Source organism: Larimichthys crocea, chromosome XXIII (genome assembly GCF_000972845.2).
Source record: "Larimichthys crocea isolate SSNF chromosome XXIII, L_crocea_2.0, whole genome shotgun sequence".
Lineage (NCBI taxonomy): Eukaryota > Metazoa > Chordata > Actinopteri > Sciaenidae > Larimichthys > Larimichthys crocea.
This window is the reverse complement of record NC_040033.1, coordinates 21,172,996-21,188,709: the sequence shown is the minus strand read 5'-3', so window position 1 is coordinate 21,188,709 and position 15,714 is coordinate 21,172,996. Positions and strand designations below refer to the sequence as shown.

General features: G+C 48.7%; 1 protein-coding gene across 1 annotated transcript in view; it reads left to right on the top strand.

Moving 5' to 3' along the window:
• LOC109138522 (NACHT, LRR and PYD domains-containing protein 3-like) overlaps positions 1–15,643 on the top strand; it is a 53,711-nt gene extending 38,068 nt beyond the window's left edge. Inside the window, 1 exon segment of the mRNA XM_027274314.1 lies at positions 14,944–15,643. Coding sequence (XP_027130115.1) covers positions 14,944–15,196 — 253 coding nt within the window. The 3' untranslated portion in view covers positions 15,197–15,643.
• Positions 15,644–15,714: the final 71 nt, after the last annotated feature.

Below are 15,714 nucleotides of genomic sequence, written 5' to 3'. Positions count from 1 at the left end.
GGGCTTCAGTTTGGGGCTATGCCTCCTTCGGACAGTCACCCAGCCTCCCGGCTGCTCGGGAACTGCCGGGGGACGGCTAACTGAAGCTACCTGTGGCTGTACCGCACCGGCTACAGGAGACTGGCTAACTATCTGAGCTACTGACTGTTCGGTGGTGCGGTACCGTGCCTCTAACTCACTGACCCTTGCCTCCAGAGCTACAAATATACAAATATACAAAATATACAAATACTACATTTATTACAACTACTGTTATCACTAAAGGAGGACGAGGAGTAACTGAACATGTGACACGCAGGGCAGGAGAGAGCAGGAGAGGAGAGAGGAGGAGAGCAGAGAGAAGCCATTGCTATAGCTAGGCTAGTTAGTGTGGCTAACAGAAACTGGTGAAACTATCAGATTGTGATTAGTAGAGTTAAGAGACTGTTCGTGCACAGACAGAACAAGTCTAAGGATAGTGCAGAGATACGTAGATAATCGCTGATGTGAGAAATATACGAAAATCTGCTCAGGTGAACAGAGCAGAGAGCACCGTGGCAGCAACACCAATAACCGGAAGTGACGCAATACGTTACCATAAAGCACGTCCCTTCATCTCCTGCTCTCTGGTAACCATCGTGAAACCATCCAGTTCCATGTGATACCTTCTTCTCGTGCCCCAATAGTCCTTGGTCTGCCCTGGCTTCCAAAGCACAATCCACACATTGACTGGTCAGCAGGAAAGGTGGTAAGTTGGAGCTCCTTTTGCCATGCTTCATGTCTGCAGTCTGCTCTCACACCTGTTAAAACTGAGTCTCGCTCCTCTGCTCCTCAGTCTCCTGATTTGACATCCATTCCTTCTGTCTACCATGACTTAGGAGAAGTTTTTAGTAAACAACGAGCTCTTTCTCTGTCTCCTCATCGTCCCTATGACTGTACCATTGATATTCTTCCAGGTGCTCCTCTGCCCTCTAGTCGACTGTATATCCTATCTCGCCCAGAGAGAGAGGCTATGGAAAGATACATTCGTGACTCTCCGGCCGCAGGAATCATCCGTCCCTCCTCTTCTCTGGGTGCTGGTTTCTTCTTTGTATCCAAAAAGGATAAGACTCTGTGACCATGCATTGACTACTGTGGACTTAACAACATCACCATAAAAAACAAATATCCTTTGCCTTTGATCAGTTCTGCTTTCGAGTCTTTACAGGAGGCCACCATCTTGTTCAAACTGGACCTACGGAATGCCTATCATCTTGTCAGGATCAGAGAGGGAGACGAGTGGAAGACAGGTTTCAATACCCCCCTTGACCACTTTGAATACCTGGTACCTGGCTCACCAATGCTCCTGCTGTTTTCCAGGCCCTAGTAAATGATGTCCTCCGTGATTTTCTCAATCGCTCAGTCTTTGTCTATTTGGAGGACATTCTCATCTTCTCCAGGAGTACAGAGGAACATCACGTCAGACAAGTCCTCCAGAGACTCTTGGACAACAAACTGTTGTTGTGAAGGCTGAGAAGAGCGAGTTCCATGTGTCTTCTGTGGCTTTCCTGGGATACATTATCAAGAGCGGGCAAGTGAAGACAGACCCAACCAAGACACAAGCCGTTGTTGAGTGGCCCAGACCAACTTCCCGCAAGCAGCTTCAACGGTTCCTTGGCTTTGCTAATTTCTATCGCAGATTCATTCAGACTACAGTCGTGTTGCTGACCCCCTTTCCAAGCTCACACCCCCAACTCTCCCCTTTTCCTGGACTCCAGAAGCTGAAGCAGCCTTCACTGATCTCAAGAGACATTTCACCTCTGCACCAGTCCTCATCCACCCAGACCCTTCTCGCCAGTTCGTTGTAGAAGTGGATGCTTCTGATACAGGGGTTGGAGCAGTCCTCTCTCTCAACGTGCTGCTTCAGATCAGAAGCTACACCCCTGTGCCTTCCTGTCCCATCGGCTGTCGCCAGCCGAGCAAAACTATGACATTGGTAACCGTGAGCTTCTTGCGGTTAAACTGGCCTTAGAGGAATGGAGACACTGGTTGGAGGGGGCAGAGCAGCCATTTATTGTCTGGACCGATCATAAAAATCTGTCCTATATTGAAACAGCCAAACGCCTCAACTCCCGTCAGTCCCGGTGGGCATTATTCTTTGGACGATTTAACTTCACCCTAACCTATCATCCTGGATCTAGTAACACAAAGCCTGATGCTCTCTCCCGCCAGTTTGGTTCCGAAGATGTTCCCTTGGCTTCGTGTGGTAGCAGCTGTGACCTGGGAGATTGAGGATGTTGTGAAGAGGTACAGGTCCAGCTAACCGCCTCTTTGTCCCAGACGCAGTGCGTTCTCAAGTTCTCCAGTGGGCACACAAGTCCCGGTTTGCCTGTCATCCTGGGATCAGCCGCACCCTGTCACTCCTGCAACAATATTTTTGCTGGCCCACCGTGGTCACAGACACCCTGTCAGGCCGGGACTCAAATGAAGACTCAGGTGCAGAGTTAGGCAGAGAGGAGCTTTATTTCGGGTCTTCAAGAACCCTCGAAAGAGTGAGGCTATAAAAGTAGGCCTGAATAAAGAGAAACAAAAAAATCACTCCGAAGAGGAAAAAACACTGAACTAGGTAAATCAAAAATAAACAAAATCAAAATCACTCTCAACGAGGAAAACAACAAAGGGGTATGAACAAACATAAACTAAGGACGCTCCTACGAGGCTGACAAAACACTGTGCTAATCTTTCAGAAACAAAAGGGGCTAGGCTAAGATAATACAACAAAAAATCACTCTAACGAGGAAAGAAACAAAAGATCTCTGGAACTATGAGGCTAATACTAAGGCTATGAAATTACAACAAAAAATCACTCTTACGAGGAAAAACAAGAAGATCACAAAAGCAAGGCTATGGCTATGGTTCAGGAAACGAGGCTTTGGTGTACGCTGAGACAGATAAAACACTTCGGCACAGGACAAAGGGAGACGCAGACAATATATACACGAGGTAATGGGGAATAGGTGGAAACAATCAGGGCGGGGAAGACAATCAGACCGGTGACACATGAGGAAGGGCAAGTGACCTGAAACGAGAGGAGAGTTATCTTTCAAAATAAAACAGGAAGTGACAAGACAAGACAAAAACCCAGCTTGACCTCACCGTGGTGTGACAGTACCCCCCCCCTCTAGGGCCGACAGCTGACGGCCCAGGCCGGTCAGGGTGGTCCCTATGAAAGTCATCAATCAGGCTGTGGTCCAGGATGTGCCGCGAAGGCACCCATTGTCGCTCCTCCAGACCATACCCCTCCCAGTCCACTAGGTACTGCCTGCCCCGGCCCCGGTTGCGCACGGCCAGTAGCTTCTTGACCTTGTAGACCGGCCCCCCGTCCACTACCTGAGGGGGAGGAGGAGGTGGGAGGGCCGGAACCATGGGGCTCTCCTTGACCGGTTTGACCTGACTTACATGAAAGGTAGGGTGGACACGGAGAGACCGGGGCAGACGAAGGCGAACCGCTGCAGGTCCGATAACCTTGGCGATGGGGAATGGACCCACGAAGCGCGGTGCCAGCTTCTTGGAGAGAGCTTTGAGGTTGAGGTTCTTGGCAGAGAGCCACACCCTCTGGCCTGGCTGGTACGCCGGAGCGGGTCGTCTTTTCTGGTCAGCGGCCTTTTTGACCCGGTCCCCCTGGTGGATGAGGAGCTGCCAGGCGGCTGCCCAGACTCGTCGACAACGGCGGATCATGGCGTGGGCAGAGGGCACCTGGTCTGCGAAGATAGGAGGCTCATATCCGTATACACATTTGAAGGGCGAAAAACCCGTGGCTGAGGTAGGCAGGGAGTTGTGAGCGTATTCCACCCAGACCAGGTGCTTGCTCCACATCGAGGGGTTCTGGGAGACCAGACATCGGAGGCCGGTCTCTAGCTGCTGGTTGAGACGCTCGGTCTGGCCGTTGGCCTCCGGGTGATAGCCCGACGTGAGGCTGACCGTGGCTCCGATGAGGCGACAAAACTCCCTCCAGAAGCATGATATGAACTGGGGCCCCCGGTCGGAAACGATGTCCCTAGGAAACCCGTGGACTCTGAAGACATTGTTAATCATGATATCAGCTGTTTCTTTGGCTGTAGGCAGTTTGGGCAAGGCTATGAATCTAGTCATTTTAGAAAATCTGTCCACCACCGTGAGAACCGTGGTATTACCTTGGGAGACCGGGAGCCCCATGACAAAGTCCATGGAGATGTTGGCCCATGGTCTGGTGGGGATGGGAAGCGGTTGGAGAAGTCCCATTCGCCGACCGGAAGACGTCTTATTCCTGGCGCAGACCGAGCGAGCCTCGACATATTCCCGGACGTCCCGCTCCATGGACCGCCACCAGAACCTCCGAGTGATAACAAACATGGTCCGGCGAACCCCCGGATGACAGGTAAGCAGCGAGGTGTGAGCCCAGTGGATTACCTGTGGGTGCAGCTCAACTGGAACGAACAATCAATTCTCAGGACACCCACTAGGTGGCGGGCTCTCACCGTTAGCCTGCTTGACCTCACTTTCTATCTGCCAAATCACCGCTCCAACCACACAGGTTCGTGGAAGGATGGGCTCTGGTTCTTTGGCAACAGGCTCGGGGTCGTAGAGACGTGACAGGGCATCTGGCTTGCCGTTTTGGGACCCCGGCCTGTAAGAAAGGGAAAACGAGAAGCGGTTAAAAAAGAGGGCCCACCTAGCCTGGCGAGAATTCAGTCTCTTAGCTTTGCGTATGTACTCCAGGTTTTTATGGTCGGTCCAGACGATAAACGGGTGTTCCGCCCCCTCAAGCCAGTGTCTCCACTCCTCCAAGGCCAGCTTGACCGCCAACAGTTCCCGGTTGCCGACGTCATAGTTCCGCTCTGCCCGGGACAGGCGGCGCGACAAGAAGGCGCAGGGATGCATCTTCCCATCTAGTTCAGACCGCTGGGAGAGGACCGCTCCGATCCCCTCATTGGAGGCGTCCACCTCAACCACGAACTGCCGCCGGGGATCAGGCATCGTGAGGATGGGGGCCGTGGTGAAGCGGGTCTTGAGATGTCGAAAAGCAGCCTCCGCCTCCGGGGACCAGCGGAAACGCTCCTTCGTGGAGGTTAATGCATGGAGCGGGGCTGCTGTCGCGCTGAAGTTTCTGATAAACCGCCTATAAAAGTTAGCAAAACCGAGGAACTGCTGGTCCTTTTTGCGGCTATCAGGGGTGGGCCATTCGGCCACAGCGCTCACTTTAGCCGGATCCATCTGCACCCTTCCAGGGGCTACGATGAAGCCCAGGAAGGAGATGGTGTCGGCATGAAACTCGCTCTTTTCTGCTTTTACATAGAGCTTATTGTCCAACAATCGTTGGAGGACCTGGGACACGTGGTTCCTGTGAGACTCTAGATCTGGTGAGTAAATGAGAATGTCATCAAGGTATACGTACACAAACCGGTCTAAAAAGTCCCGGAACACATCATTTATCATAGCCTGAAAAACAGCTGGGGCATTGGTAAGACCAAAAGGCATGACCAGATACTCACAGTGGCCACTAGGAGTATTAAACCCGGTCTTCCATTCATCCCCCTCCCGGATCCTGATTAAATGATAAGCGTTGCGTAAATCCAACTTGGTAAATACCTTGGCTTGTTGAAGTTGATCGAAAACTGATGTCATGAGTGGCAGGGGGTAACGATTCTTTATGGTGATGGCGTTAAGGGGGCTGTAGTCAATGCAGGGCCTAAGAGATCCGTCCTTTTTCCCCACAAAGAAAAACCCGGCTCCAGACGAGGAAGGACAAATAAGCCCCGCCTCCAGCGATGACTCGATGTACTCCGTCATAGCCGCCTTCTTCGGACCGGAGATGGAGTATAACCGGCCCTTGGGAATGGAGGAGCCTGGTATTAGGCCTATAGCGCAATCATAAGGACGGTGTGGAGGAAGAGACAAAGCCTTGGCTTTGTTAAAAACCTTGCTGAGATGGTGGTAGCAGGGAGGCACGGATCTCAGGTCGGGGTTCTCAGAGTCTGTGGAAGGTGTGATAGACAAATTGTTAATGGAGGTTATGTTAAGCCCCTGGACCGAAACAGGTAGGTAGTGGTTCTCACAATCCTCCCCCCAACCCACAACCGCCCCTGTCTTCCAGTTAATGTGGGGGTTGTGTAGACACAACCAGGGATTTCCTAGGACTAGAGTCTGAGAGGCGGTTTCAATTACATAAAAGTTCAGAAGTTCCCTATGCTCCTGGATCTGCAGCTCCAATGGTTCTGTTATGTGCGTGATCAGAAACAGATCCTTACCATTAAGGGCTCTGGCCCTGATGGGGCTGGCCAGGGGTTTAGATTTTAACCCCAGTTTCTCCGCCAAACCCCTGTCGATCAGGCCCTCGTCGGCCCCAGAGTCTATGAGCGCCTTAATGTCGATAGTGGTGGCATGGTGTGTTACCTTAACCGGAGTCAGGCGGCGCGTAACAATGGCTGTGGCTGGGGAATGACTCTCCTCCCGGGGTCTTCTGGCTGGACAGGCGACGACGAGGTGGTTGAGTTTGACGCAGTAAAAGCAGCTGCCCTCCTGCTGGCGCCGTTGTCGCTCCTCTGGCGTCAGCCTCGTCCTGCCAAGCTGCATGGGCTCCTCCTCCCTGGCAGTGGACGAGGGAAGACCGTGCTCAGGCGGCAAATAACGAACAGCCTGCCTGTCCGGGGCTGAGAAGCGTGGGGACCTCTCCGACATCGAACCACCGTGCCGCGGTTGCCGGAGCTCACGAACCCGGTTGTCTGTCCGGATGGCCAGCGAGATAAGGGAGTCCAGGTCTCCAGGTCTGCAGGCAGGTCCACGGGCAGCAGCATCTCCTGGATGTGAGCCGCCAGCCCCTTCAGGAACATGTCGTACAGGGCCGTGTTATTCCAGCCGCTCTCCGTCGCCAGGGTGCGAAAGCGAATGGCGTAGTCGCACACAGAGTCCGTGCCCTGTGTCAGACCAGTCAGCTCCCTGGCCTTTTCCCTGTCTGTGGACACAGGATCGAAAATCCTCATGAGGGCAGCTTTAAAGTCCGTGAGGGAGGAGCAGAGCGGAGAGTCACGAGCCCACTCTGCGGTGGCCCAAGCTCTGGCTCTCCCTGTCAGGTGGGAAATAATGAAAGCAATCTTCGACCTGTCGGTGACGAATGCCTGCGGAAGCTGCTCAAAATGGATCGAACAGTCAATGAGGAAAGCCCTGCACTGTCCTGGTTCCCCAGAGAAACGCTCCGGGGGTGCCAGCTTGATTCCCACCCCTGCGCCCAGGGATGGAGTCGCTGCAGCTGCTGGAGGCTCCGGTGCCACAGGTGGCTGGGTGGCCTGCCGTAGGTGGTGCACCAGCTCTCTCACCTGGGACGAGAGCTCTCCGAAATGCGAAGCCATCGCCGTCTGTAGCTCCTCCTGACGGGCAATGCGGGCTTCCTGAGCTCGTAGCGTAGCCGCCCACTGGCCAGCCTCTGCTGAGTCCATACTGGCCGAAGTGTACTGTCAGGCCGGGACTCAAATGAGGACTCAGGTGCAGAGTTAGGCAGAGAGGAGCTTTATTTCGGGTCTTCAAGAACCCTCGAAAGAGTGAGGCTATAAAAGTAGGCCTGAATAAAGAGAAACAAAAAATCACTCCGAAGAGGAAAAAACACTGAACTAGGTTAATCACAAATAAACAAAATCAAAATCACTCTCAACGAGGAAAACAACAAAGGGGTATGAACAAACATAAACTAAGAACGCTCTGACAAAACACTATGCTAATCTCTCAGAAACAAAAGGGGCTAGGCTAAGATAATACAACAAAAAATCACTCTAACGAGGAAAGAAACAAAAGATCTCTGGAACTATGAGGCTAATACTAAGGCTATGAAATTACAACAAAAAATCACTCTTACGAGGAAAAACAAGAAGATCACAAAAGCAAGGCTATGGCTATGGTTCAGGAGACGAGGCTTTGGTGTACGCTGAGACAGATAAAACACTTCGGCACAGGACAAAGGGAGACGCAGACAATATATACACAGGGTAATGGGGAACAGGTGGAAACGATCAGGGCGGGGAAGACAATCAGACCGGTGACACATGAGGAAGGGCAAGTGACCTGAAACGAGAAGAGAGTTATCTTTCAAAATAAAACAGGAAGTGACAAGACAAGACAAAAACCCAGCTTGACCTCACCACGGTGTGACACACCCGAGCATTTGTTTCTGCTTGACTTGTGTGTGTGCTAGGGGGAAGGCATCGCATAAACCACCTGCTGGCCTCGTGCGTCCCTTACCTGTCCCTGGTCGTCTTTGGTCTCACATTGCAATAGATTTTGTTACTGGACTGTCCTCCTCACGAGGTAAGACGGTCATCCTGACCATTGTGGACAGGTTTTCTAAGGCTGTGCATTTTGTGGCTCTTCCTAAACTGCCCTCTGCTCTTGAGACAGCTGAACTCCTGGTGCTGCATGTCTTTCGTCTTCACGGTATTCCCTTGGACATTGTCTCTGACCGTGGTTCTCAGTTCACCTCTCAGGTTTGGAAGGCATTCTGTCAGGCCCTTGGAGCTTCTGTGAGTTTGTCTTCTGGTTTTCATCCTCAGACCAATGGGCAAACAGAATGAGCCAACCAAGACTTGGAGGCAGCTCTCCGTTGTGTGTCTGCCAGGAACCCCACCTCTTGGAGTGTCCATCTTCCCTGGATTGAATACGCCCACAACTCAAAAGGTGCAGCCACAGGTATGACCCCATTTGAATACTCTCTGAGTTACTTACCACCACTGTTTCCTGCCCAGGAGGGTGAGGTTGCTGTTCCCTCGGTCCAGGCCCATCTTCGCCGATGTTGTAGGCTCTGGAAGGATGTTACTCCGTTCTGTTGACCGCAATCGTCATTACGCTGACCGCCTTCGGACACCATCCCCCAGTTACCAACCAGGTCAGAAGGTTTGGCTCTGTGCTAAGGATATTCCTTTAAAGACTGATTCTAGGAGGCTCTCCCCTCATTACATTGGCCCCGATGAGGTTGCCAGCATCATTAATCCCTCGGCTGTGAAGCTCAAGCTGACACAGTCTTTGAGAATTCACCCCACTTTCCATGTGTCCCTACTGAAACCTGTCTATGTCAGTCCATTATGCCCTCCAGCCATACCCCCTCAATCTGCCCGGATTGTGGATGACCAGCCTGCCTTTACAGTCCGGCAGCTGCTGGATGTGCGTCGCAGGGGACGGGGCTTCCAGTACTTGGTTGACTGGGAGGGAGATGGCCCAGAGGAGAGGAGCTGGGTTTCTCGTCAGCTTATTTTAGATCCCTCTCTAATCCGGGACTTCTATCAGAAGCATCCTGACAAGCCTGGTAGGCCACCTGGAGGTGCCCGTTGAGGGGGGGTACTGTCACGATGGCAGTCGTGACTGTTGTTGTTTCCCTGTGTTCCCCCTGGTTTTCCCCATCCTTGTGTTGTGTTTGTAACCCCTGTCTGAAAAGGATGTACAGAGTTAGGTTTCGGTTTCAGTTCTAGGATAGGACCAATCCCAGAAGACTAGGAAATCGCTCATGGAGCCCAGGGGAGTAGATCAATATTAACCACACTCACACAAATTGTAGTTCTCAGAAAAAATGTATTCTCAGACATATGAACAACATGAGAATAAATTTGTGTACTTAATATAGAAAATAACAAAGTGCGTGCGAAATAGAACAAGGAAATAAAACAAAATAAAATGTCCGTGCGTATTCTCAGGCAGTTATGTCTTTATGTCAGTCTTTTGTTTCCCCCCTTTCTTCTTCAAGCTCAATTTTTATTTCGTTGGGGCCCTTCAGTTTCAGTGTTCTTTAATTTGAGTATTCTTTCGATGTCCTACCACACCGCCGTCAACCAAAGTGAAGTCCAGGGTCCTCAGCTCTGGTCCAGCACGAAGGTGCGTTCTGTTGTCTTCAGCTCTGGCTGGACATCTGATTCAGATAGCTAGGAAAGATAGCTAGCATTTTGTCTGGCTAACCAAATCAGTGGCTCACTGTTAGCTCCAGTTACACATCACACTCACCCTGGCAGTTATCCTAGCGGCTAATGGCTAACGGCTACATAGCTAGCGGCTACAATCACATGGCAGTACATCAGAAGTTAGCAGCTAAATTAGCTCCGCGGCTAACCCACTTATCCTCTCAAAACGGATGCAAACTCACCGCCGAGCAGGAAAACATGGACCAAAAACTTGGTGGACTTGGCCGATGTATTTTTCTCGGGTTTCGGTTAAGTTATGGGTTTTCACCCAGGGCTCACACAACTGGACAGTGACAGGGCCGCAGCATAGAAAATGTCTCCTCTCTCAGAGTCACTGTATCAGCCTCACATTGCTCTTTAGTGGGGCTACAAATCATCAAATCATCAACATACTGCAACAATGCTGTCCCGGGGGTCAGGACTAAAGGCTCTAAGCTGTCCTTAAGAGCTGCATTGTAAATAGTTGGACTCTCACAATAACCTTGATACTGTTACAGGAATTTTAAAGAAAAACCCTTAAATAAGGAGGATCGGATTCAAAACATCAAAGTTTAAGTTGAATTTATTGTTCTTGTACAAGAGGAGCATTTCACAGTGCAACACACTAAAGGGGTCACAGAGAAAAAGGCTCCCTGAGGAGCGTTAACAGTTGGTTCTTATACATTTTCCTGAAGATGGGCTGTCTCAACCCCTGTAAATTGTTAACAGTCAATTTGCATATAATGCATTTAAACAGCTTTCTTCAACATATCCATATATGAGTAGCCAGTATGTCCCCAATCTTGATGTCACCTCTCTGACCTGTCCCTGGCTCATTCTGTTCTGAAATCCCTCTGTTTATACATTAACCTGAACTTTACCTCACCCTGCCAGTCTCAGGGAAACAGCAATAAAGGGAAGTGCCCTAAGGACATGTAATATAGGAACAAACATTGTATAAGTTAAAACATCTAACTAGCTGAGTAACCCTAATTTTTATAACGGACACAAACGGGTGAGTGTGTATGGTTTGCCATTAAAAGTGAAAGCGAACCAAAATTGACTATCAGGGTGCACTGGCACACTGAAAAAGGCATTTGAGAGATCAACCACTGAGAAAAACTTAGCATCTGCAGGCACTTGTGATAAAATAGTGTAGGGATTTGGAACATTGGGAGCACATGGCTGTACTGCAGCATTCACAGCTTGTAGGTCTTGTACAAATCGCCATTCAACTGGTTGGCCTTCATCCCTAATCTTTTTGACAGGGAATAAAGGTGTGCGAACCGGCAAATCAGGACATGGAATTACGCCTGCTTGCAAAAGGTGATTGAACACTGGAGTAATGCCATCAATAGCCTCTTGTTTTAAAGGATATTGTTGTTTGCATGGGCAAAAGTCAGATTTTGCAGTTATCATTACTGGCTCACAACCCTGAATTAGTCCTACATCATATTTATGCTTTGCCCACAGAATATGAGGCACTTCTTTCAGAGCAGGTACATGCTTAACATTCTCTGCTGATAGTAAGACATATTTCTTGTGTGAGAGTGAGTCATTCAATGGCAGCAACTGCACAGTGCGTGTGCCATGGAAAGAAGACTGTAATGACTGTTTATATACCTGCAGCTGGGGAGAGTAAGTGACCAGTGGTTCACTTGTACTTTGCCAGTCTTGAATATGTACACATCTTTCTACAAACACCCCCAAATCTTCCCACCTACCCTTCACGTGTTTGGAAAAAGACACGTGAGGAAAACTATTGTTTGCATCAAAAAGTCTTTTCTGATTCTCAGTCAAACAAACAGAAAGCGCTGCACGGTGGTCATCCCAGAAAAGGGAGACCGTGGTCAGTCGTTCTTGTGTCACTTGCAGCCATGTGTGTTCATAGTCAGAGTCCGGGCCAAGATTCACATGAGATGTACAATGTAACTCATTGATTGTTAGAAAATCTGTATCTGTATCTTATTTTTTGTATCAGCTGATCAGTGGATGCAGAAGCCTCAAACTCCCACTGATATGCATACAACAGTTGTCTGGGATCATGCATAACAGCTATCAATGATTCATTGGGTCCGGTCAGGGAGGTGAGAGAACTCAACTTTAACCCGTCTGGAGTCGATATGAAACATATCCCCAATCTACACATGAGATCTCTGCCGAGCAGATTAACAGGGCAGAGATGTGAGAATAAGAATGCATGCTTTATTTGTTCTCCCTCTGGTGTAATACAACGCAGAGGAGCGGTCACTCTCTCTTTAATCGATTGGCCAGATGCTCCGACAGAATACACATGGTTACCAGTCATTTCTGGTGTGTGTGAAAATGTGGAAGCCATAATCACAGAATTTGTAGCTCCTGATTCTACCAAAAACATCACTTCAGTCCCTTCTATTGTCAACACATATATAAAAACAGTTTTAGGATCACCTGCATATTGTACACAAGTTTCAACCTATGGTGCGTTTTTCTGTTCAAGATATCTTATAGCATTATGTACATGAGCATGAACATGCTGGTGTGTGTGCTCCTGGCTGTCATCATTATGTAAACATGCATGTGGCTGTGTGTGTGTTTCACTTCCCTGTTCTGCAAATCCTTGGGGTGATGTCCCTCACCCTTCGTCCTGTCCCTGTCAATCAGACGTGCCGTATGCTCGTACCTGTTCATCCAGAGTGTTCATGGGACAGTCTCTAGCCCAGTGTCCAATTTCGCCACACCTATAACAGGCATTGGGATCTTGAGAGCCTTGTCCCTGCTGACCTCCTCGTCCGCCTCCTCGTCCGCCTCCTCTTCCACCTCCTCTTCCCCCGCAGTCAATCTGGATACATAGTCATCGACCTGTTCTTCTGGTTTTTGTTTGCAGCTGGCTATTTTAGACATATCCACCTTGGGAGGAAAGGCTCTCACCTAGCTCAAGGAGCACATCTCAATACTCCATGTTTTTAGCATGAGCCCAATCTACGTGAACAATTTTCAACTCAGGCCTGGGAATACGTTGGGAGATTTTAAGCAGGTCTCCTGGCCCAAGTTTCTTTGCCAGAATTCTTCGTATTTCAACTCCTATAGGTTGGAATTCTTGACAAAAATTAAGAAATTGTTCAATAAATTTCATTCCTGAGTTGCGTGGATCTGGCAGGTGTTCTGCCGCCTCTCTTACATCAGCTGCTGTCCATGGCCGATGCACGAGGATAGGACCATCCGGTCCAGCCACCTCGACCATGGGAAAGGTCGACGCAGTCGGTGTGTCAGTCTTAGGGGCTTGTTGTCTGGTCTGCATGGTATGTGTTGATGACTTGAATGCTGGGGGTACAGGCAGCACGACATCTCCATATTCTTCCTTCTCTTCTTCTTTCACATGTTGATCTGGCTCGTCATATCCTCCCATTGCTCTGGACACGGCAGGTGTTCATTGAAAGGGACAGGACTCCAGGTCTGGGTTCATCTTCAGGGCCTGCAGTTCTGTAACAGGATACACAGAAGTGGGTGCAGTAAGAGGTGAAAGAGTATATGGTGGTGGACCTTGCGTTTTCTTCATTTTCTGTTTTTCACTATTCTTTCTCTCTGATAATTCCTTCTGACACTGCAATCTCTCTCGTCTGTCAGCTTCTGCTTTCCAGTTACTCAAACACTTCCTATGTTTTTCTATTTCTTCCAAATCCTTCACCTTTATGCTCTTTCCCTTTTTCATTTCTGACTCCTTATAGTCTAATTTTCTTTCTAACTGTCCTACCTCTTTCATGCTCAGGGATCCCCCTTTAGGGAACCCAAATTCATTTGTCCATGCATTAAGACAATCAATACATTCAGAACCATATTTTGAGGTCATAATGGTGACGATGGGGCCTCCTGGAGGAGTCAGCGACTTAGACTTCCCTATTCCCATTTTCCAATAATGGGTGAGAGCTCTCTTTTATTCTCACAGGCGTCCCCGGAGAAGGGTGATTCATCTTTAGTCTCAATCACTCCAGAAAGACTTGTACTGAAAGTACAGAGATTGGACTTTAACCAATCTTGATCTAAGGTTGGACTCTTATACCAACCCGGTCAGTCTGGTCACCACTCGCCAAGTCTTACCCCTTCACCACACTATGCCTCTTTTTCCTCTATTTTTTTTTCTTTTCTTTTTTTTTTGTTCTGAAGAAACTGAAAGTTTCTCACCAAATTTCTTTTTCTTTTTCTTTTGAGTTCGTTGAATCCCAACGCCGGCGATCACGGACAAAATGATCAGTCATCCTGTCTCTTAATTGTTGATCGAGGTTGGAGGCCAGATTTCTTTTCCAATCCGGGTAAGCCACTCCACTGGTCACTGTCCGGACGACTGGTCGGGGATCCTGTTCGTGACGCCAAGTTTGTCGCGGAAATTCGATAAAGACTGAGAACATGATCAGTATTAAATGAGAACTTTATTCTTGGCCAAGGAGAGACAACAGTACGACTACAAGAGTCGCAAAGTTCTCTCTGCTGATAATACATTCAACTGCTCCTTTTGCAGACATTTCTCCCCCTCCCTCTCCTCTGAGACCATAAAAGGAGAGACCCTTATTGCATCGGGGGGTTACCCTCGTAAATATCTGCTTTACTCCCCTTCTACAACGTGGCTGGTACCAACATCTCTGGGACAGAGAGAAATGTCTAAACTCAAACATATATCAACCCATCAGGAGGCAGTCTCCTAAGTAGGACAAAGTTCATACAAAGTTAAACACAAAAATATAATTGTAAAATAAAGGTTACAAAAGAATTTTTCCGCTATAAACCAAAAACCATTCAGCAGCCTGGAGAGGAGGACAGAGCCTGTCAGAGAGAGAGACAGGTTAGTGAGGTGGAGTTTTATCGTCTCCATCACTGGAGCCCAGGTGTTTCATCTACGATCGGTTGGACCTGCTGGAATGGGAACACATGTTCAAATTAATTAGGGAACCATCACAAGATGAAGACACAGTTTGTGTTCATGTTTCAAAATGATTTGTCTCCAGAGTCAGCATTTTAACACAAATGATATTTGTCTTCTTGTTCATTATTTCCTCTCCAGACTGAGTGACTGTAACCTCTCAGAGAGAAGCTGTGAAACTCTGTCCTCAGTTCTCAGCTCCCAGTCCTCTAGTCTGAAAGATCTGGACCTGAGTAACAACGACCTGCAGGATTCAGGAGTGAAGCTGCTGTCTGCTGGATTGGAGAGTCCACACTGCACACTGGAAGGTCTCAGGTCAGATTATTACGAACCTGGCTCTAAGGCCATGACAAACACAAAGGGGAGTTGTGGGTTGAAGGCCAAATCAAAATAATTTATTGTTTAACAAGTAAGTTTAATCACGGTTGACTTAAACGAAACAAAAGAAACAATGAGGTGTGTTGATCAGTGAGTCAGTGGTGAAGGTGTGTGCTTGCATGAGTGAAACATGTAGGTGCGAGGTGTTGCATGAGATGAAAAGAAAGGAACCAAAAACCATTCAGCAGCCTGGAGAGGAGGACAGAGCCTGTCAGAGAGAGAGACAGGTTAGTGGGGTGGAGTTTTATCGTCTCCATCACTGGAGCCCAGGTGTTTCATCTACGATCAGTTGGACCTGCTACAATGGGAACACATGTTCAGATTAATTAGGGAACCGTCACAAGATGAAGACACAGTTTGTGTTCATGTTTTAAAATGATTTGTCTCAGCTCCATATAATTTAAACAGCCTCTGTCATCAGAGTTAATGAATGTCTTCTGTCAGGATTTCAAATTTCACAGTATAAAAAGTCTTTGAATTTTCTGATGGACTTTATTGTAATTCACCCATGCCAACTTTACCCTTGAAAAACTT